Source organism: Heloderma suspectum, chromosome 10 (genome assembly GCF_057233095.1).
Source record: "Heloderma suspectum isolate Gila_16-S chromosome 10, 16-S_ref, whole genome shotgun sequence".
Taxonomy (NCBI): domain Eukaryota; kingdom Metazoa; phylum Chordata; class Lepidosauria; order Squamata; family Helodermatidae; genus Heloderma; species Heloderma suspectum.
The window spans coordinates 24,718,485-24,741,402 of NC_139467.1; the positions used below are offsets into that span (position 1 = coordinate 24,718,485).

The window sequence follows — 22,918 nt, forward strand, 5'->3', positions numbered from 1 at the left end:
ATTCCAGAAAAATGTCTATTTCTGCTTCATTGACTACACTAAAGCCTTTGACTGTGTGGATCACAACAAACTGTGGCAAATTCTTAAAGTGATGGGAGTACCAGACCACCTTACCTGTCTCTTGAGAAACCTGTACGAGGGTCAAGAAGCAACAGTAAGAACCAGACATGGAACAACCGATTGGTTCAAAACTGGGAAAGGAGTACAACAAGGCTGCATATTGTCACCCTGCTTATTTAACTTAAATGCAGAGTACATCATGAGAAACGCTGGGTTGGATGAATCACAGGCCGGAATTAAGATTGCTGGGAGAATTATCAACAACCTCAGATATGCAGGCGATACCACCCTAATGGCAGAAAGTGAAGAGGATCTAAAGAGCCTCTTGTTGAGGGTGAAAGAGGAGAGTGCAAAAGCTGGTTTGAAACTCAACATTAAAAAAACGAAGATCATGGCATCTGGCCCCATCACTTCCTGGCATATAGAAGGGGAAGAAATGGAAGCAGTGACAGATTTTATTTTCTTGGGCTCCAAGATCACCGCAGACAGTTACTGTAGCCATGAAATTAAAAGACACTTGATCCTTGGTAGGAAAGCTATGGCCAACCTAGACAGCATAGTAAGAAGCAGAGACATCACCTTGCCGACAAAGGTCCATGTAATCAAAGCTATGGTTTTCCCAGTAGTAATGTATGGCTGTGAGAGCTGGACTATAAGGAAGGCTGAGTGCCGAAGAATTGATGCTTTCGAACTGTGGTGCTGGAGAAGACTCTTACGAGTCCCCTGGACTGCAAGGAGGTCAAATCAGTCAATCCTGAGGGAAATCAACCCTGAGTGCTCATTGGAAGGACAGATCCTGAAGCTGAAGCTCAAATATTTTGGCCACCTAATGCGAAGAGAAAACTCTCTGGAAAAGACCCTGATGCTGGGAAAGACTGAAGGCAAAAGGAGAAGGGGACGGCAGAGGATGAGATGGCTAGATAGCATCACCGATGCAATGAATATGAACTTGAGCACGCTCTGGGAGAGAGCGCAGGACAGGAAGGCCTGGCGTGCTATGGTCCATGGGGTCACGAAGAGTCGGACACGACTGAACGACAAAAAGCCAATGTAAGTCCTACTTAGAGTAGACCTATTGAAATGAATGGGACTTAGGTTACTCCTGACTCACTTAAGTCCAATTCATTTCAGTGGATCTACTCTAAGTAGGTCTTACATTGGATTTTACCTTACATGTTCATTGCATTCACTCGGTTAACGTCACACCTAATTTGGCTCTCAAATAGAACCTCAAACAGATCCAGGCCAAGGGAGCAACAGAGACCAGTTAGACACGAGCAAAGAGCCAGTAAAACCACAACTAGGGTCAGCAAAAAAGCAACATCCCTGCCATGCATGATGCTCCCGGTGGGGTTGCGGAGCCAGGGGCATAGCGCCAGGACTCTTTTATTAGCAGGGATGCTGACCTCATCTGCTATCCCCTCCGAACTCCCTGTCCCCTCTGAGCTTAGAAGCTATCCTCACAGAGTCTGGAGGGAAATGAATTTTCCCAGCAACAATGTATTCTTCCCTGTTGTGATGCAAAGAATCTTGGAGTGGCTTGGTCAGGAATGACCATTAAGGCCCACCAGCTTTACAAAAGACCTGCTTCTGGTCTTTTGACGAGAGAGGAAACTGCTAGAAGTGGTTTGTTGATATGGATCAGCACAGCTGCCTGCATTGTTGCACTCTCCTTGGAGCTGTGGCTATGGGGACTTGCCATGATGAGTGCCAGACTTCCAAATTCACCACTCCTAGTACTCCTGTTCAGGGTTCCAGTCAGCTCTCTCCGCACTCTTGCAGGATACTCCATTCCATTCTCCTACTGGTTTTCCAGCAGGCACTCAGCGTTCTGTGGCCCCTTGTGGCACAACGGACTGAAGAACTGTATACAGCACCTTGAGCTCCTTGGAGTAAAGGTGAGGTATACATGCAATAAATAAATGACATTAAACCAAACCATGTCATCAGATGTCATTATATAAGGAGTCGAACCTCTTTCAGCCCGAGGGCCAAATTCCATTTTGGAGAAACTCTCAGGGCCACGCTCCAGTAGTGGGTGGGGCTAATGGCAAAATGGGCAGGGCCCAAAATGTCAGCATATTTTGGCTTAAAGCTCTTACTGCCAGGAACTGAGCCTTAGAAGAGGCATTTCAACCTTTTAGAATGGAGGAAAGATCATGGAAGAAGCTGGGAAACCACCAAATGGTCAGCAGATATGGATTTCTCTGACATCCCTCTTGGGGGTGGAGTTTAATTAGTTTTTCTAGGCTCATCCGTCCCCCTCCAGATTTTGTTTCAGTTCCCACTGCAGCTCCCAACTTGATCAGCAGCAACTCAGGCCAGTTTGTGGATTTTGTGGGGATTTTGCACATTTTTGGAAGGTTTGCATTTTTTTTGGAAAAGTTCTGTAATTTGCACAAATTTCTGAGTGATTTGCACCAATTCTGGCCAAATGTATGCACATTACAGCTGAATTTGTGTAATTTGCACAAATTCAGCTGTAGTTTGCATGAATTTGGTCATAATTTACCAAAATGCTCAGAAATTCATGCAAATTGAAGACCATTCCCCCCAAAATGCTCAAAAAAGTTCCTAGAGTTCAGGGAACAGCCCACAGCTCAGTTGGCAGACACAAAGCAAGTCATACATGCCACAGAATTCTGTTGATCCAAAAATGAACTGGATTTGCCAGTGGCGGACATCCCTTTCAGCAGCTGGGGAAAGGGGGAAGTGGCCACCTGGGGAATCCTGTATGGCGGCACCTATGTAGGCCGGTTTTGAACTCCAGGCCTGAGGTTCGACACCCCTGGACTATACTGTGGCCACATAGGAGTACTGTGTGAGCTGGGCTGTGGAGGCTGCAGGCTGGGGTGAGGCAGGGACCATGGGAGCAGGTAACAGTCAGGAAATGAAGAGTGAGTCAGAACAATGGGGCATGCCAGTAGGCAGGGCTGAAGAAGAGAAGAGACCTGGAGGACAAACCAGGAAAAATGACTGAAGAATGCCCAGGAATGCAGAAACTAACTACAGCTCAGGAAGTCCTCTTATACTCCTTCCTGTCCAGGAAGAACTGGGCATGTTTAGCCTTGAGAAGAGAAGACTGAGGGGAGATAGGATAGTGCTCTTCAAGTACTTGGAAGGTTGTCACAGAGAGGAAGGCCAGGATCTCTTCTCGATCATCCCAGAGTGCAGGACATGGAATAATGGGCTCAAGTGACAGGAAGCCAGATTCCAGCTGAACATCAGGAAAAACCTCCTGACTGTCAGAGCAATATGACAATGGAACCAATTCCCTAGGGAGGTGGTGGGCTCTCCCACACTGGAGGCATTCAAGATGAAGCTGGACAGCCACTTGTCAGGGATGCTTCTACCCCTGGGCTAAAGCATTTGGAGTTTAGCATAGAAGAAAATAAACAATGGGTGAGACAGGGAGAGAACATCAGGCTAACCATGTTATGAAGCAGCCTTTCCCATCATGGTGTCGTCCAGATGCTTTGGACTACAGCTCCCATAAGCCCCAGGTAGCATGGCCAATAGTTAGGGATGCTGGAAGCTGTAGTCCAAAACATCTGGAGGACACAAGGTTGGGGCAAGCTGTTAGGAAATATGGAGTGAATTTGGGGATCACACCAACTGGCAGGAATCATAGAATCATAGAATAGTAGGGTTGGAAGGGGCCTACAAGGAAATTCAGGACAGACTAAAGGTAGAACTACTTTACACAAAGCATAATAAAAGCCGGGGGAACTCAACACAAGGAGCATTCTCATCCCTTACCTTATCCTATCAATTGTGACCTTAGTGATTGGAAGCCCCCACACTCAGAGGCATCCAATCATCCAATGCAGGACGGGAGGAGTGGCAGAGGTAATCTTCACCTCCCCCTTCCCTTGCCCTGCAGATCTTGCTTTTCAGCCCATCTAGTGAGGGCACTTTGGAGGGGGAGGAAAAGAAGCTGGAGGAGACTCAGGATAACTCATATCCTGGCCTCTCCAGTCTCCTCCCCTTCCTGTCCACTGGAATGCCCTGTCCTCCTCCTCCAAGGTTGCTTTTCTGATCTTGGAGGGCAGCTGCAGCAGTTCTCTCCATGGCAGCTGCAACAAGGTGGGGGAGGAGGGTCTGATTTCCAACTCCCCCTTCCAGGGTTGCAGCGCTGTCTCAGACCTCAGCAGGGGTAATTCAAACAATCCTATGGTTCTTGGGATGCTTTTCCAGGGAGTATAGGGTTACTTTCTCAATGTCTTTTTAAAAACAAAACAAAACAAAACAAAACACCCCTTGTACAGAATAATGAAGGCCAGAGCTAGTAACCATGTTTGCTAAATAGAACCTCCACAGTCAAAGGCAGTATACCTCTTGAGTATCATAGAACCATAGAATAGTAGGGTTGGAAGGGGCCTATAAGACCATCGAGTCCAACCCCCTGCTCAATGCAGGAATCCAAGTCAGAGCACCCCCGACAGATGGCTGTCCAGCCTCATCTTGAATGCCTCCAGTGTGGGAGAGCCCACCACCTCCCTAGGTCATTGGTTCCACTGTCGTATTGCTCTAACAGTCAGGAGGTTTTTCCTGCTGTTCAGCCGGAATCTGGCTTCCTGTCACTTGAGCCCCTTATTCCATATCCTGCACCGTGGGATGATCGAGAAGAGATCCTGGCCTTCCTCTCTGTGACAACCTTCCAAGTACTTGAAGAGTGCTATCCTATCTCCCCTCGGTCTTCTCTTCTCTTCTCAAGTCACAGAAAGTTACTGTGAATGCCTCCTCTAAATTCCCACTATGCAAAGAGTAGCCTGAATTGCTTCAGTTGCCCTGTATTTCATAGCAGCTTTAGCCAAGCATCAATACAAGGTGCAGACAGTTCCTTGCCCTGCAAAGACAGGTGCTGCCCTCTAGTGTCTGAGAACAACTTTTTTTTCCAGATGGATGTAGCTTGAATGGACATCTCTCAGCCTGCTTCTGTCTCTTTCTGCATAGCTCCACTCTGGGTTTTCTTTCTTGGTTGTGCTACAGTAGCATGACAGAAGAGTGGGAACTGTTAAACACAGACAGCCACCATAGCCACACCAGGCCCTAAAATGCAGTCAGCTATGTTTATCCATATCATCAATTCAGCTCTCTCAGGATGTCAGAGAAATCCATTTGGGGGTTGGATTTTGACAAATTTGTCCTAGGTTTGCCCCGCTCCCCGACTTCATTCTGGTTCCCACTGTGGCCCCCAATTCGGTCTGCAGCGAGTCAGGCCAGCTTGTGGATTTCCCAGGCATTTTGCACATTTTTTCGCAGGTCCCACAATTGGTTCAAATTGGAGCAACTTGCACGGCTTGCCGACGAATTTGCACGCATTGGGCAGGAATTTGTGCAGATTTGCGCAGACATTTCTCAGAAATTTGTGCAATTTGTGGAACCTGCAAGGGGGAAATGTGCAAAAGAAGTTCCCAGAGTCTGGGCAAAAGCCTTTGGCTAATCGAGTCATATGTGCTGCGGAACTCAATCAAGTAAAAAAACGAACTGGATTTCCCAGCAACAGACATCACTAGTTCTAGCAGTTTTCATCTCTACCAGGAGCAGGTCTTTTGTAAAGGTTGTTGTTGTTGTTCAGTCGTTCAGTTGTGTCCGACTCTTTGTGACCCCATGGACCATAGCACACCAGGTCTTCCTGTCCTCCGCTCTCTCCCGGAGTTTGCTCAAGTCCATATTCATTGCATCAGTGATGCTATCTAGCCATCTCATCCTCTGCCGTCCCCTTCTCCTTTTTCCTTCAGTCTTTCCCAGCATCAGGGTCTTTTCCAGTGACTTTTCTCTTCCATTAGGTGGCTTTGTAAAGGTAATGGGTCTTAATTGCCCATTCAAGGCCAAGCCACTGCAAAAGACCTTGCATTACAATAGGAATAGTTCACAACAGTATACCTATCATTGCTGGGAAAATCCATTTTTTTCTCCCAGTTACTGTGAGGATTGCACCTTAGTTTAGAGGGAACAGGGAAGCCTCAGGGGGGTGGCAGACAGCATAATTTGTGCTAATCAAGATGTCCTGGTGCTTGGACCTTGCATGTTCTTGGTCCACCATGCCCCTGCATCCATGTGACCTTCTAGCATACATTTTCACATAATGTGTACTTGATTGCCACGAGGTGCAGTGATGGCCAGACATTTAGATGGCTTTAAAGGGAAGAGTAGACACATTTACAGAGGGGGAGAAGCCCATCAAGAGCTTTTACACATGATACTTAAAGATAGCTGTCATGTTCGGAGAAAGCGTGCCACTGAACATTACTTGCTAGTGGGCAATAGCAGTGGTGGGCTTCCTGGATGTGGCTAGCCAGTGGCAGGGGAAAGCTAATGTTAGACAAGGTGGTCTGATCTGGCAGGGTCCTTCTTATGACCAAGAAACCAAGTTGGATGGAGCCATGCTGTTAGAAGGAGATTTAATTTTAAGAATATAAGAACATAGGACAGGCCATGCTGGATCAGACCAGGGGTCCATCTAGGCCAGCATTCTGTTGGCCAACCAGCTACCCACAGGAAACCTACAAGCAGGACATGAGTGCAACAACACCATCAAGTCCATATTCCCCAGCAACAGGTGTACCGAGGCATACTGCCTCTGATACTGGAGGTAGCATATAGCCATCAGGACTAGTGACAAAGAAAAGGACTCCTTGTGTTGGACATTGTACTGCCTTGTGACTCTCTGTGTGGACTTGCGTTTGCCTGGCTATTACCTCTCACTGCCAGTAATTAATCCTCAGGAGAAGCATTTCAGCCTTTTAGAAGGGGGGGGGGCCTGCACAAAACCACCAAATGGTCATCAGTTGATAAAAAGGGGCTGTGTCCAAGGGCAAGAACATAAGAACACCAGAAGAGCCCTGCTGGATCAGGCCAAGGGTCCATCTAGTCCAGCATTCTGTTCACACAGTGGCCAACCAGCTGCCTACAGGAAACCCACAAGCAGGACACAAGTGTGACAGCACCCTCCTGCCCATGTTCCCCAGTAAATGGTGTACATAGACATACTGCCTCTGATGCTGGAGGTAGCATATAGCCATCAGGACCAGTAGCCACTGATAGCCTTAACTTCCATGAAGTTGTCCAATCCCTGTTTAAAGCCATTCAAACCGGTGGCCATCACTTCATCCTGTGGAAGGGAATTCCATAGTTTAACCACGCACTGTGTGAAGAGGCACTGAACCGAATCTCGCTACTGAGGTAGCAGGGGGCAGAAGCAGTGGGGGAGGGAATAAGAAAGGAGAGGTGGTGGGGGAAAGGAAACCCAAAGCAGGGAGGTGGAGGAGGAGGAGGAAAGGGGGCAAGAAAAGTGGGAATCATGGAAGGGGGCAAGAAAATGTGCCTGTGACCCCCCTCCCAAAAGAAAAATGTGCCCACAGCCCCCACCCCCCAATTGTCATATGTGCCTGCAGGCCCCAAAAGTTGCCTATCCCGGCTCTAATCACTACACCACACTGGCTAGCCAAATTACAGTTTATTTGGTTCCAATTTAAAAATTCCTGGTTTTCTTTTTTTAAAGTGGGAGATCTGATCACAGATCTTCCAATGTCATGCCTCGTTCGGTCCTTGGAAGGAGGAACTGGAAAACAATGCAGTTAACAAACTAAAATGTGATGTGCATTACTCCATCTTTGCAAGGTCTCCTGAAAAGAGCAAACAGGTGGTCCTCCAACCTCATTCTACCATGTTTGGATGCTAGATGCTCACCCTTTTGCAGAATTTTCTATGCAATAAATATCATCCACTCTGGAACTATTTTTCCACCCGGCCCAATAAGCAGAACCACGACTTCTGCATATGTTGAGAGCGAAACCTTAGTGAGTCTGTCTCGGTATATAAAAATCTCAACTTGTTTTGATAATGTTTGGCTGAACCAAAGTACTCTGTCCCAAGGAACAGGTGGAATCAGGATCATGGCTAAAGTTCCAATTCTGCTTGAATTTTTTACACTTAAAATCTGTCAATTTATTTAATTTTTCTCCAGTTACATCAAGTGCCATATCAAAATGAACTGAGATTAATCTAAAAGACTTCCTGTAACAAGGCAAACTGGTAAAGAGTTTTTAAACAGCTATATTTAAAAAAATATTCTTACACTAAACATACTTTAGAAAAATAACAGTCAACAGCATTTTAGGCTCCACAATTGGCTTAGAGGTCATTAGCAGTGGTAAGCAAACCTGTGTCCCCCACCCACCAATCATATTGTCCTATGCATCAAGTATTGCACACACACGTGGACCACTTCACTTTGTTTAACGCTTTCCTTAGAAATAGGAAAACAGAGAAAGGCATAAGTGTGGAAGATCTGTCTGAATGCAAAAGAGCAAAAAAAAAAAAAAGGCAAAAAATATATATCGATAGTTGACAGCTTTGGAATCCACAGGGACCAGAGCTCACAAGATCCCCTTTATCTACTTTTCCATGGCAACAAATCCCTTTTTGCTTGCATGATTTGAATGGTGCGGTGCTCCCTGGATCTTTCAGCTGAAATCGCGGTCCGGAAGCACCAAGGGAGCAACCAGAGTCCACAAGTAGAGGAGAAGCCCAACCCAACTGGAAGAGATCTTCACCCAGACCGCAGTCCAAGGACTGGTCAGCTTCTGATGTTGTTGGTCAGGTCTAGGGAAAGAACACACACACAAATCAAGTCACCAATTTAAGACAGATTCAACGATGTTGCTTTCCGACACCAGCCCCGCCACCACTTGCCCTCGATACCCCATTCTCCTGTTAAGTGATATTTATCAGAGTGGCATACATGGTTCTCTCCCTACCAATCCCAATCCCTACTGTATCCTCACAACAATCCTGCGGAGTAGACTAGAAACACAAGATGGTGCCCTCTCCCATTCCATATACAAAAATCCAACTAGACCGTCTTCAACACTGATGATAGGACAGTGTCCTCCACTACACCTAAAGGCAGCAAGCTAACTTAGGGGGCGCAGAGCAGGTCGCATGGTGCACAGCTCCTCCAGCACCGTGCTGCCGCCTCCCAGCATCTGCCACCTGAGGCAACTGTTTCACTTTGCCTAATGGTAGGGCCAGCCCTGAAAGACAGAGAGCACTGGCCCAAGGTCACCAAGTGATGTCTTATCCCCCCCGCCTTTGAAGCCAAGGTCATGAGGGACCAGTCTATCCACTGTTCTCTGGAATTTCCATGTTCAGAGGCTGCATGCCACTGAAAACAAACCATAACAGCAGAGAAGAGCTACCGCCTTCATGTCCTGCTCATGGGCTGCTGATGCTCTACAACAGAGGGGTTGAACCTCTTTCACCCTGAGGGATGGATTCCATTTTGGAGAAGCTCTCGGGACTTCCTGTGGTGGGCAGGGCCATGGACAAAATGGACAGGGCAAAAAATGCCAGCCTATTTTAGCTTAAAGCTTTTACTGCCAGGAACTAAGCCTTAGGAGAGGCATTTCAACCTTACAGAGTGGGGGGAAACTGCACAATAGCCAGGAAACCAACAAACTACTGGTGTTCAGAGCCAGGATAAGGGGGTGTGGCCATCTAGGGAACCCAGGTGGGCCAAATTTGGCTCCCAGGCCTGAGGTTCCACACCTCTGATGTAACCGATTGACCAACTGACTTAAGTTAAATACATTTTCACATTTCAACCTTTTAGAATGGGCCAGGAGAACAACCAACAATTGGTGGCTGGGTGGGGGGTGGAGGGGGGCCATCTGAGGAACCCTGGAGGAGAAGTTTAGGGCCCCAGGCAGGCCAGAATTGGCTCACGGCCCTGAAGTTCTGCACTCCTGCTCTACAACTCACACAATTTGCTTGCTGAGACTGTGAGTGATGTAGCTTCAAACAGGCTGCAGCCAAGTCCTCTGCAAAAACCACACTGTTCAGTTCAGGTTATTTCTTGCATTGTTCCAGTGCACAGCAAACAAAGAAACATATTTGCCCAAAGGCAGCATCTGCGTACAGCTGGATCACAGCTGCTCTCAAGGCAGGGAGCTGATGCAACGTTGCGTCACAAGATCCCAAGCACGCAGAACACAACAGCCACTCAGACAGGGACCTGGTGGCTCAGGAGCGAACTTTAACGTCCAGATGCTTCTGTCTTCCAGAGCAATTCTGGCGACCTCCTTGTCCATCGCCTTCGCTGCTATGGCAATACGCATTGAAGGGGATTGCCTTTAAAAAGCATCTGGAAGCATCAGCTCATACAAAATGCAGCAGTGAAAACTGGCAGCAAGCATCTGATTTCCCGATCATGTAGCAGTAACATTGCACCAACTTCACAGGCTGCTGATTTTGTTCCCGGGCCTGATTTGAAGTGCTGGTCTTGAACTTTAAAATGGTTTGAGACCTGGATTTTTATTTTTTTATTTTTTTTAAGGACTACCTCCTCCCATACGAACCTATCTGCACTGCAGCCAGACTTACCCTCAGTCCATATCCCTATTGCCACATAAATGCAGAGGGGAAGGACACAGGTAAGGCCTTTTCGTTGGTGGTACCTGAGCTATGGAATTCTTTGTCCCAGCAGACGTGGCCAACTTCCTACCATTTCACTTTAGACATCAATCAAAAACTATATTGTTTAGACACTTGTTCCATCACAGGACACTCTTCGATTTTTGCTTTCCTGATTGATTACCAAGCTAGTTTTGGTTATGAAGATTGTTTAGCCTTTCCAGTAGCAGCCCCCTTATCTTTGGAATGCTCTCCAAAAAAGTGTACGCATGGCCCCACTGTCATCAGGTTTTTTAAACAGCCCTTCTAAACTCATTCATTTTGAACTGTGCTCTGTGAAAAGTGCTGTGAAATGGTTTTTAAACCCCTTCAGTAAATGGCCACTGCTTTTAGTCTTTGTTTTATTTGTATTTTAAAAATTGTTTTGTGGTTTTAATTATGTTTCGTAAGCTACCTTGGGAGGGCTCTGCCTTGAAAGGTGGCATGCAAGTATTTAAAAATAAATAGTTGGTACTGTTTTCTTGATATTGTATTATGGTTGAGGCTCCCTGGCGGGGTCCCATGGAGGGCAGTGAGCCAGAATATGCATGTTCAAATAAATAAAATATACTAGGAAGCATGATAGGCACCAAGGATGCTCCCAATGTCTGTGCATGGACCAGCTGTTCTGTGCAGTCAGACGGCAATATGTATGCAAGTTAAGGAGCACAGGCAGCGTTAATGCTTTGCTTCCGGGTTTCCCCCCAAAATAATATTGACACAATTACACATTGCCCCTTCCTGCCAATTCCCATCCCATTTCTCCTTTCCTATCAGAACCTTCCCCTTACAAATCTGTGTCACTGGACTGACTCAGTTAAATATCTTGCTTGTTTCCTCTGCTAGCAGAAGCTAAAAGCCAAGCTCTATTCAGGATCTCTCGACAGTCGCTTTAGAAATTGCTTCCGATGCTGTTTTAAAAATTATTTTTAGAAACGGCACACTGCACTGCCTCGGGACAGGGTGGGATGAAATTGCACAAATGCAGCATGAAGATAAAAATAAAAAACCCTGAGCATGCAATTCCAAGGAAAGTTTGCTTTTATTAATTTAGATACTCCTTTAGAAGAGAAAGAAGAAGAAAAGTCCATTCAAAGCAAGCCACAACTAGGTGAAAACTGCAACGCACATCTAAAATCCATCGTCGCCAAACAAAACAGCAAGTGCAAGCCCCAAAATAATAGATAATTAAGGGTGCAATCCTATGCATGTTTAGACAGAGAAAAGGCCTACAACTCCCAGCATTCCCCAGTCAGCATAGCTGGAAATGCTGGGAGCTGTAGGCCTTTTCTCTGTCTAAATATGCATAGGATTGCACCCTAAAAAGCATTACAAATGTAACTCATAATCACAGCTTAGAATAACTAAATATCTATATCCAGTGGGGTAGTGGAGCCCAGGCTGAGAGAGATGCAGCGCCAGCAACTTTTGATTAGCAGGGGTGCTGATGTTGTTTGCCACCCCCCTCAAATTCCCTGTTCCTTCTGAGCTGACCTGCCATCATCACAGTAGCTGATGTGAAAATGGATTTTCCCAGCAAAAGTGTATTGTCCCCTGTTGTAATGCCAAGTATTCTGGGGTGGCTTCATCTTGAAGGGGCAACTGAGACGCATGAGCTTTATGTAAGACCTAGTCCTTCTGGAGATGAAAATGGCTAGAACTGGTTTGCTGATATGGATCAACACAGCTGCCTGCATTTGGGGACTCTCCTTCAGGGCGTGGCTATGGGGACGGTCATGATGCGCACCTGCACTTCAAAATCTACCGCTACACCCACTTTATCTATATCTGCTTTTGTGAACCACCCAGAGATCTGTCAGTATAGAAATGAAATAAATAAATGACGTCCTAGAAATCAGAGGAGGGGGCTATGCATGTGTATGGGGAAGCAAATAAATAATAAGGTAAATGGAGACCGGCTGTCTCTCCCCTTGTTCTCTGTCACTTTGGCATAGTCAGAGGGGCAAATGCTGAAGGAGCCCAAAACAGCAAAAGGACAGAAATGCAATTCAATCAGAGAGGGGATTAGACAAATTCATAGACCCTTCCTCTACTAATAGCTATTAGTCATCATGGGGAACAGGATGGGCAGACTTCAGGCTTGCAGGATCGACCTTGTTTTTTTACTAGAACCTTGAGGTCCACCAACCACAACCAGTTTGAAGTCTGCCAACTTTGAGGTCCACCAACCACAACCAGTAGAAGTCTGCCAACTTTGAGGTCCACCAACAACAGCCAGGTTGAAGTCTGCCAACTTTGAGGTCCACCAACCACAGCCAGGGGCAAAATAGTGGCTGCAGGGGTAGAGCCAGGTGCAGATGGTGGTTTGGAGCAGAGCCAATCACCTCCTTCATCCCATGAGCCACATACACTGGGATAATGTGCACATACAAGTGCAAATCTACAGCTGAGTGACTATGGATGAGGTATCCAAACCCAAAACTCTAACATCAGCTAACACAGCAGCACCAAGACTGGGTCAAGGACAACTGAGTAACACACCTCATGTTACTCAGGAATGCTGAGGCTGAGAAATGTGATTAGGAAAAAGGTTAGCCATACCAGAGATCATTTTTTTTAAAACTACGTTTACTTATTATTCTTAAGAACATAAGAAGAGCCTTGCTGAATCAGACAAAAGGCCCTACTATCTAATCCAGCGTTCTTTTTCCACAGTGGCCAATCAGATGCCTCCAACAGGAAGCCCACAAGTAGGACATTAGTGCAACAGCACCCTCCCGCTCATGTCCCCCAACAAGCGGTGTAGAGAGGCATGCTGCCTCTGATATTGGAAGCAAGATTGAGCCATCCTGACTAGTAGCCATTGATTGCTTTATCCTCCATGAATTTGTCTAATCCACTTTTAAAGCCATCCAAGTTGGTGGCCATTCTTCGACTGTTGGGACCCAGAAACCCTTGCAGACGGCCTGGATCTCATCCAGAGATAGCGGAGGCTGATGACTCCAGTGTCAGTGGGGTGGTAAATCCACTCTGGCTTTCAATCAGAACTCTAAAGAAGCTATCCAAGGTGCTTCCACACCTTGAATAGCTCCTTTAGAGTTCTGACTGGTTCTGAATGAAACCAAGAGTGGATTCACCGCCACACTGACATTGGAGCCACCAGCCTCCATTGTCCGGAGATCTAATAGTATTAATCTGTCTTCTGCTCTCCCCCTGCTTTGGATACAAGATGCCTCTGGATACCAGGTGCATGGAGCAGGATAGGGCTATTGCTTTCCTGCAGGTATCTGGTTGGCTGCTGTGGCAAGCAGGACACCAGGTAGGGCTACAACCTATGCACACTTACATGGAAGTTGAACCCCGCTGATCTCAGTGGGACTCACTTCCACATAAACACATGTAGGATTGTGCCATTGGTGGATCGTCATGCAGGGTTGCTCCATTCATAGAAGCACTGGTGCAAACATAGTCCAATAATAGCAAGGATAGCCAAGCCAGGAGCATGTAAATGAAAGCCAACACTAATCCTAACGTCACCCATTGCTACACGAAGAGCTCTCTATACCAGCATCAGCAAAATAGCGCTGAACTAACTGTGTGGAAACTCATATCGACTTCTGTGTGTAGCAACTGAGAAAAAAAGGGAAAGCCAAATGTTAGGAAGGGAGGGTCAAAATCAGGACCAAAAATAGCATAACGGGGCCCAGTAAACCACAGATCAGGTTGGCCCTGAACTTATTGCCTAAATACTTTTTCACACAATGCAGAGGTAACCTAGTGAATTATCCATCCAGAGAGCATAGGTAACAGCCACTAGCTTAAATGGCTTTTATTTATTCATTATTTGTGATATTTATATACCACTAAATATGATAAAACCCCTACGCAGTCTATGAATTTGTCTAATCCCCTTTTTGATGGATTCAGAATGAATCCGGCAAATTATTCGGGAGTGGGATATGAAAGATCAGCTGAGGAAGGTGCAGCATATCTCACACTCACACAGAATTGCCTTTGGCAGCTGCAAAAGATTTAATCTCGTTTTCAATTATGCATTCACGGTAAAAACACCTTGAGAGTTGTTGTGGCTGAAAGGTGGGCTATGGAAACATAATTAACAACCTATATTTGCAGGTAAACCTTTCAGTGCCATGGCCCAAACAGACCCCCACACATGGGCGGGGTGGGTGGGAGGCAGAAATGCCCCTGTAATACCTGCTGAGCTCTTTTTACCCCTGCCTCCCCAGTACTGCATACCAAGCCCTTAAGACCGCATCTCCAAATTGGAATTACAGAAGGGGAGTGACAGGAGTTCTTGCGGACTCCAACTGCTGTGGCCAACAGTTTCCTTGTGCTTTCCTGTCTGCCTGGCTGTCACCTGCCAGGCCTGACCTTGTATGCTGACTCCCAAACAAAGCTCCCTGCAAAAGCAATTTGGCGTGCAGGCCCTCTCTAGTTTTGTTGTGTTTGGAACCTGGCATCGGAGAAAGGGGGTGGGGTGGGGGAAGGAAGGGCTTGGCAGAGACACCTGGCTTTTGGCTGGCTTGGAGCAGTAGGCTCTGTTCCCCCGAGACACAAGCGTCAGAGCTGGCACACCGCAGAGCAGCCTGGCACGGCTGCAGGTAAGACTGTGTGACAGCGAGTCATGCGCTATAAATAGCCAAGTGCGTACAGCTGGAGGTTAGGTATGTACTCAAGGCAAGAGAATACAAAGCTCTCAAGCTCTGGGCAGGGGTTCTGCGGCTAGCAACCAAACTGCGTTTCCCTGGGGCTCCTTTTCGGCAGAATACATCCCTGGCCTTGAGCGTCGCAAGCCTCCTGCTGTTCCCCCCTAGGCTGGGCGGGGTTCATCCGAGGAGGGGTCCTCTTTCTGCTCCCCAAAAAGTTCAGTCTTGCAGAGCCTGATGCTCCCTGCTCGTTACCTAGGCAACGGTAGGTAGAGGGCAAAGTAGAACACCATAAGCCTGAGGAGAGGAGACAATTATTTTTGATGGAGGGGCTGGAGCTCAGTATAGACTGTGTGGCTCGCATGAAGGGGGTCCCAGGTTCAATCCCTGGCATCTCCAGGTAGGGTGAGGAAAGAATCCCACCTGAAACCCCGGAGAGCCATTGCCAGCCAGTGTCAGGATTGATCCAATGGTCTGACTCAGTATAAGGCGTCTTCCTATGTTCCTTGGAATTCCACTTCTAGGCCTGCAGGGTCTACATATGCACCAACTGTCCCTGTTTACCGGGACATAGGCACCAGTGGTGGGGAGGGGGATCTCTTTAGCTTGGAGTGAGGAGCAAATTTAGGGGGGAAAGCAGCTAGTTTGGAACGTTTAAACCCCCCTGTGCACAGTGGTCCTGATTCAGACTGAGGCCTGTGCACTTACACTAAAGTAAATCAGTTTGGATCAGCTACACACCACTCGTATAACACAGCACATCGTTTAGCCCTGAATTAGCATACAATTTTGCACATGGGTGGTTCAGCCGCATGCATCAGAATTTAACAGGGAAAGACCACAGACGCACCACTCAGGTACATGCTCCAGGTCCACCCCTCAGCACCTCCACCCCTCAGCACCGCCACCCAGAAAGATCAGAGAGCAGGAGATAGGAAAAATCTTTGTCGGAGAGCCACTGCCACTCAGAATAGAAAACATGGGCTAGATTAGGGGAAGGCAACCTGGGGCCCTCCGGATGTTTGGCACTACAACTCCCATCAACCTCAGCTAGCCTGGCCTGGAGGTACCAGGTTGCTTACTCCTGGGCTAGATGGACAAGCTAACCTGACATAAGGCTGCTCACTATGTTGGGGAGGGGGCATTATACCTATGTACACCCTCCCGCCCGTGTTTCCCAGCAACTGGTGCACACAGGCATAAAGGTATTAGTAGCCATCAATAGCCTTCTCCTCCATGAATTTGTCCAATCCCCCTTTAAAGCCATCCATAGTGGTGGCCATCACCACATCTTGTGGAATTCCATAGTTTGACTATGTGCTATGTGAAGTCCTTCCTTTTGTCTGTCCTGAATCTCCCGCCAATCAGCTTCACAGAATGACCCCAGATTCTAGTATTATGAGAGAGAGAGAAAAATGTCTCTGCATCCACTTTGTCCACACCATGCATAATTTTGTACACCAATATCATGTCTCCCCTTACTCACTTTTACTTACCCTTCCAAATATATATGCAGAAGCCACCCCGCAAGGATGGCATTCTAGGGGGTGCTATTTCACTGCCATACTGGCTGGCATGGGACCACTGACTTGGCTATTCATTTGGTTAGGTCCACAGTGCCTCTTCCATGGTTCTTCACTTTAAGATAGCAGGACTTAGGGGTGTACAGATTCCCCACCATCTGTTCCAGTGGGGAATCCACCTGGGGGGGAGGCGATCCGTTCCTCCCCCGCCCCCCAGAATCCTCTAACCTCCTGGAGCTGTCTCATTCTCCTCCGTGCCGATCGCCTTTTTTTTTTTTTTTAAGGCGATCAGCAGGATGTGCCCATAGACTTATACCCAAACTAGAGCCATGAATCTTGCCTATAAGTCTACGGACACATAGACTTATACACAAGATTTGCGGCTCTAATTTGGGTATAAGTCTATGGGCACATCCTGCCGATCATCTTTAAAAAAAAAAAAAAGGGCTATCGGCACAGAGGCGAACGGGATGGGTCCAGGAGAAAGCAGCCGGAGCCGTTCTGTGCAGCAGCCTCCTGGAGCAGAGGTAAGCGGGGCCAATCCGCCGCAGATTCCGGAGGCCGGAATCCAAAGAATCCGGTCTCATTTGAATCCGCAGCAGATTTCTCTAACATCCCTAGCAGGACTTGGATAGCAGAGCCCAAGTTCCTGGGAACAATTTGCCATGCAGCATTTATCCTGACATTCCCAGTCAACTAAGTGCATTATTTGTAACCTGCTTTTCTATTAAACAATTGCCAGAGATGCTAACAATACATCCATTAAAATGCAGTCTGCATCGATGAAGACACAAAAAGGCAGTCATGCGGAGACTCCAGTTTTTTAAAAAAAGGTTTATCAAGGTTCATCTTAGGACCTAGACCCTTGAGCAACTCCTTAAGAATCTCTTGCCTCCTTAAGAGTCCCCCTTTCCTTCCTTTAAACTTCCCCTTCCCAGAAATGTGGGGCTCAGGCTGTAGACTTGGGGTGACTGACACTCTAGACACAGGGTTTAACCACAACAGTTTGCTAGTAGATTCAAAGCAAACAAATTACAACTAAAGGTATTTACGCAACAGAGCTGAGTGATACAAAAGGCCTTAAAAGAACATAAAAGTTGCAAAATGCAAGTTCCTTTACCCTAGCTGTCCTTAGACTTTTCTAGCGTGCTTCTTCCTGCTCACTCTTCAGACTCTGCTCTCACCTCCGGCTCTGGCTGTCTGTCTCTTGCTGTTGCTCTTGTTCTTGTTCTGCTGCCCTGGTCTTTCTGACTTTCTTTTTATACCCTCCTCCATCAAAACCAAAAGTACTGTTTCAACCCTGAAGAAATTAAACTTAACTGGGGAATTGAAACAGAAACTCCACGGGACAAATAAAACTACTCTTCTCAGGGATACCCCCTCCCAAGAGAAAACTCCAAGCCTCTAAGCTGACCATTTTTCCCTTTGCCTCAAGGCCTCAAACCTTCACAGGATTATTAATGCAAAGCTCGCTTGAATGAAAAGGTCTTTACCATCTGCCTAAAGATAGAAAAAGAAGGAGCATGGCAAATCTCCACCAAGGAAGAGTTCCACAATCATCGCATCACCACTGAGAAGGCCCAGTCTCTTGTACCCATCCACCTGATGTTACATATTGGGGGGGTGGGGGGTGGGGAGTGAGCCTGAGCTATGTCAGACTTACTTTCAAGTAAACAAGGATAGGATCAGGTTGTAACCATGAAGGTATTTCCACACATCAGACGAACTGGGCTGAGAATAAGCTGTCAAGGCAGCCCACAGTATAAAAGCCATATCACAGAGTCAAATACAGTTTTCCAACACAACACTTAAGAAGCCAAAACAGCTATTGCAGCCAAGTGGGCGATAGGACCAATGCCTTCACAAAAAAGGATGTTGTGGGGGGGGGGGGTTAAAGAAGCGTTTTAATCCTGAAAATTGTATTTTGAAATGAAGTTAACAAAAGAACGACAACAAAAACAAGAACACACATAATAATAAATCAAGACCACTAACGAAACAAAAGAATCCACAAATTATAATTCTTAGTCTATTCCCGATATGCTGATGGAACATTACAGTAAAATGGCCTAAGTAGGAGCTCAATACCCAATATAAAAATACAATGTATGCAGCATATAAAAGCCACGTGCATGAGTGTGTGTTATTTTGTGTGTACTTGTGTACAAGTCAGAAAAAATATAGGCACCTGTACTTGGTTGGAATTTGATCAAAGGTTTGAAGAGCTTCAACGGAGGAAATAAATGGAAACCGTGGTGCCACAATATCGTTCTTAAAATTAGGATTCCTTGCTTGCTACACTTGCTGAGTCAGATCAGAAAGGAGTCAGCCGGGAGATTTCCCAGGGGAAAAGAATTCTGATGCCACAGCTGAGAGAGCCTGAAATGTAGTCACCATTGTTCAGAGATCCTGAGATAATGGGACACAGGCAATAAGGCTGCCCCTGAGTATCGGAAAGCACAAGGGGGAAACATATAGGAAGAGATGTTCCTCAAGTACCCTTGCACTTGTTAGGAAAAACTCACAGAAGCCTGTCAACAGATATCATGCCTCTGAGGCACAAGCCTCACATGATGACATACGATACTGCACCGCAGCAGAACTAGGGCAATGACCAGTCACCTCCAGCTAAAAGAATCTCTGGTCAGGCCTGGAAAAATATGGCCATCCAAGAGCTGTTGTCAGAAAAGACAGTGCTGGGCTAGAGAGAGATCAATGGTCTGCACAAGGCAGCTTTGTATGTGAATTCAAAACAGGATCCACAGAGCACAGGGCAGCCTTCTCCAATCTGGCTCCCACCAGATGGGTTGGATTACAACCCCCATCATCCCCAACCTGGGGGGTGATGGGAGCAACATTCAAATACATCTGGAAGGCATCAAGTTGGGGGAAGGATGGCATATGGCAATTCAGGTCACAGGATGAAGGATGAGCACCCTCTACCAGGAATGGAATAGGGAGTTGGAATATGATACTGTAGCAGCTTCTTTTTGGTCAGAAGACATTGATCATATAAATTTTGCTCTTGGAAAATTTGTGATAACAGTACATGTGCATGCATTTTTAAATTTTCACCCCTAAAGACAGATGGACAGCAAAAGTGGATACTGAGAGCCCTTGCAGTTGTAAAGCGTCTTACACTTCAAGCTGGGAAGGATAAACACAAGCCACCTACCACTCAACTGACTTAAAATCAGTGGTGTAGTAGAAGCAGGGCTCATAGGGACGCAGCCCCGGCACTTTGTCATTAGCAGGGACTCTGATGTCATCTGCCACCCCCTTCAGGATTCCCTGTTTCCTCTGAGCTTAGCTGTGATCCTCACTGTAGCTGTGGGGGGAATGAATTTTCCAAGCAACAATATATTGTTCCATGTTGGAATGCGAAGTCTTTGGGATGCCTTGGTCTGGAATGGGCAATTCAGACCTATTCCCTTTACCAAATACATGCTCCTGGTGGAGATGGAAACTCCTAGAACTGGTCTGTTGATCTGGATCAACACAGCTGCCTGAAATTTTTGGACTGCTCTTGGAGACTACCACAATGAGCTCCTGCATTTCCAAATTTACCACTACACCACTGTGTGTGTGTGTGTGGTTCAATCCAGCTGGGTGTGTGGACGTTTCTGTTGAGGGGGGAGATATAATGAAGGAGCTTAGGGAAGCTAATGGGTAATGTTGGGGCACTAAGGGAGTGTGCAAGGGGGCTGTTTAAATGAGAAGGGATCTGTCCATGAGGGCTGAGCTGAGAGGGTGAAGCTTCCATAGAGTATCATATTTTGAAAACCTAAAATGTTTGTGTGTGAGTGAGTGAGTGAAAAAGATTTTAACACCCCTGCCTTTTTTCTCAGTCATCCAATGGAAATACCCCTGCCTTACTCTCAGCTGCACTGTTTCTGGATCCCAGTTGAAGGCTGTATATCTTACAAGGTTGTACAATCTTAGAAGGGGGCATGGCTGTGAGGGGCTGTGGCTGTGACTGTCACAAAGGGACCCTGCGCTTCTGAATTTGCCACTACACTACTGCTCTTGCTGCATTTGAACATAACTCCTACAGCCATCAATTTTCTATGGATGCTTATTTAGATATATGGACTGCTTATATTAAAATAATTATCTGAAATGGAAGTATTACATCCTTTTTTCCCCTCTCTTTTTTGTATTAGCAGTGATGCAAATGCCTTTTGTATATTGGAAAAAGATGGTGTGCATGGGGAGTGGGAAAGGTTTACTCCTCTCCTCCCAGTGTGCAGTCATCCCAATCCCAATCGGGGCTGCGTGTGCTTGCACAAAAGTAAATAAAAAGCTACCCTTCGGCTTTATGCTACACATATAGTTTGGCTCTAAGTCATCTAAACCTGGAAGGGTGTTTTTTTATTATCATCATCATCAAATACAACAATTAACAAAACATACAAAAAGGCTGGGGGGGACACAAGGGGGGGAAGAAAAAAAGAATGAATCATAAAACATATTCATGCACAATAATCAACACGACTATAATATTAATATAAAAAGAAAAAGAGGGAAAGAGAAAGATTTAATAGTTCCATTTCAAATATATGTTTATATAAGGAGTCCATATATTTGAATAATCTAAACCTGGGAGTTACCAGAAGACAGATAACTGTGGCACGGAATATATGGCTTTCACGCACCTGTACCAATTGGTGAGAGTCATCATGATGTAGAGGGAGGCCAGGAGGAGGCAGATATGGAAGAAGGTGTAGTTGTAAGACACCCCACCCTCTTCGTTGTCATAAGCCCAGTGCACCCCATCTTCAGGGCTAGAGTTACCACCCCCAAGCATGGCCGGGCTCTCCTCCGTCAGCATCATCTTGTTCACTTGGGCATGGTCAGAGGACCGGATGCTGAAGGCAGGAAGAGAAGAACATCAGTAGTATAAAGGGATGTTGGAGAAATTTGCAAGGGTTTCAAATGAATTCAGATTTCTATGAATCCAGTCTGTGGATTCTGCAGTGGACCAGCTTTTTCCAAATCATGTGGATCCCATTCTTTGACTTTCGGGGGGTGTTTACGCTAATTCACATTAGCACATGTGCACATTAGCACGTATGCGCACGTGCGCATTAGCACTCATTTGCATTAACTAATGAACATTTGTGCAAGTGCGCATTAGCACTAATGTGAATTAGTGCAAGTAGAACAAAATTGTAGTTAAAAAAACACCCCATTCTGTCAATGAGCAAACAACAGAAGGGAAGACTCCTTACAATCTGTGAAATGGATTTAACAAAATCTGTGTGTTCCTAGTTATATATACCAACATCCTTTTCTACATTTTTGGTTTGCTCTATGATGTCATAGCATTGTTATGTGCATGCACCTCCCTGCCACACTCACGCATGTTCTGGTGCATCCCCACCTTCTCAGGATTGTGGGATATCTTCAGATTAGGTTTAAAACAAAAAAAAAAGCTACATTTACAGATGGCTGTGCACACAGGTTTGCCAGGAGTGTGTCATAGCACAAACAAACAACACACTGACAGCAAGCTACAGCAAGGCTCAGTTCCTCTACCATGTATGCTCGTTTTCATGTAAATTGGAGACCACACTCACATTCTGCCCTTTATACGAGGCAGATAAAATACTTGTGGTTGCCCTGTTAAGTCTAGTTTCGCCCTCACTAAGGTGTGCTTTGTCTGGGCAGTACAGACTATAACAGATAGTGCTCATGTGAGGGGGTCATATGATGCAATGCAATTCCATACAACAACAACAACAAAGTTTCCTGCAGGTAGAAAACAAAGATTTCAGGGGAAAGTGTACTGCCCTAGCTTTCTCCATGCAGGGTTTGTTTTTTTTTAAATAAAGTGGAGGAGCATTCCATCATCTGAACACCTTCCCACCACACACTTCATTTGCAATCTGAAATAGTACAGCCCAGACACAGATTTATGACCTCAGGGAGAAGTAAGCCCAAATCCACTGAAAATGAACAGAAGTGCAGTATTCCATTTAAGAAATTTATTCTCACCTTCCACTTGCAGCTCCCCACCTTCCATCTGTAGACTGCCCTCCTGAGGAAGGCCTGCCTGGCGTCTACTCTAATACGTTTTCGGTGCCAGACCAAGACCTTTTTTTATTTCCCCAGGCCTTTGAAAACTATGTTTAGTGCTGTGGATTTTTGTCCCTCTGCTCTGCTTTAAAACTGAGCTGCCCCTGTGGTTTTATTTCCTTGCACTCCGTTTTGAAACTGGCCACTTTGATTGCATTGTCGTATTGCTGT

General features: G+C 46.2%; 1 protein-coding gene across 1 annotated transcript in view; it reads right to left on the reverse strand.

The window, feature by feature from the left end:
- Nucleotides 1–7,504: 7,504 nt before the first annotated feature.
- The window catches only part of SERINC2 (serine incorporator 2), a 49,443-nt gene continuing 34,029 nt past the window's right edge, over nt 7,505–22,918 (reverse strand). The window contains exons 9-10 of the mRNA XM_084815568.1: nt 21,325–21,537; nt 7,505–8,670 (exon numbers count right to left, since the gene is read on the reverse strand). Of these exons, the coding sequence (XP_084671694.1) occupies nt 8,532–8,670; nt 21,325–21,537 (352 nt within the window). The 3' untranslated portion in view covers nt 7,505–8,531. The remainder of the gene's footprint in view (nt 8,671–21,324; nt 21,538–22,918) is intronic.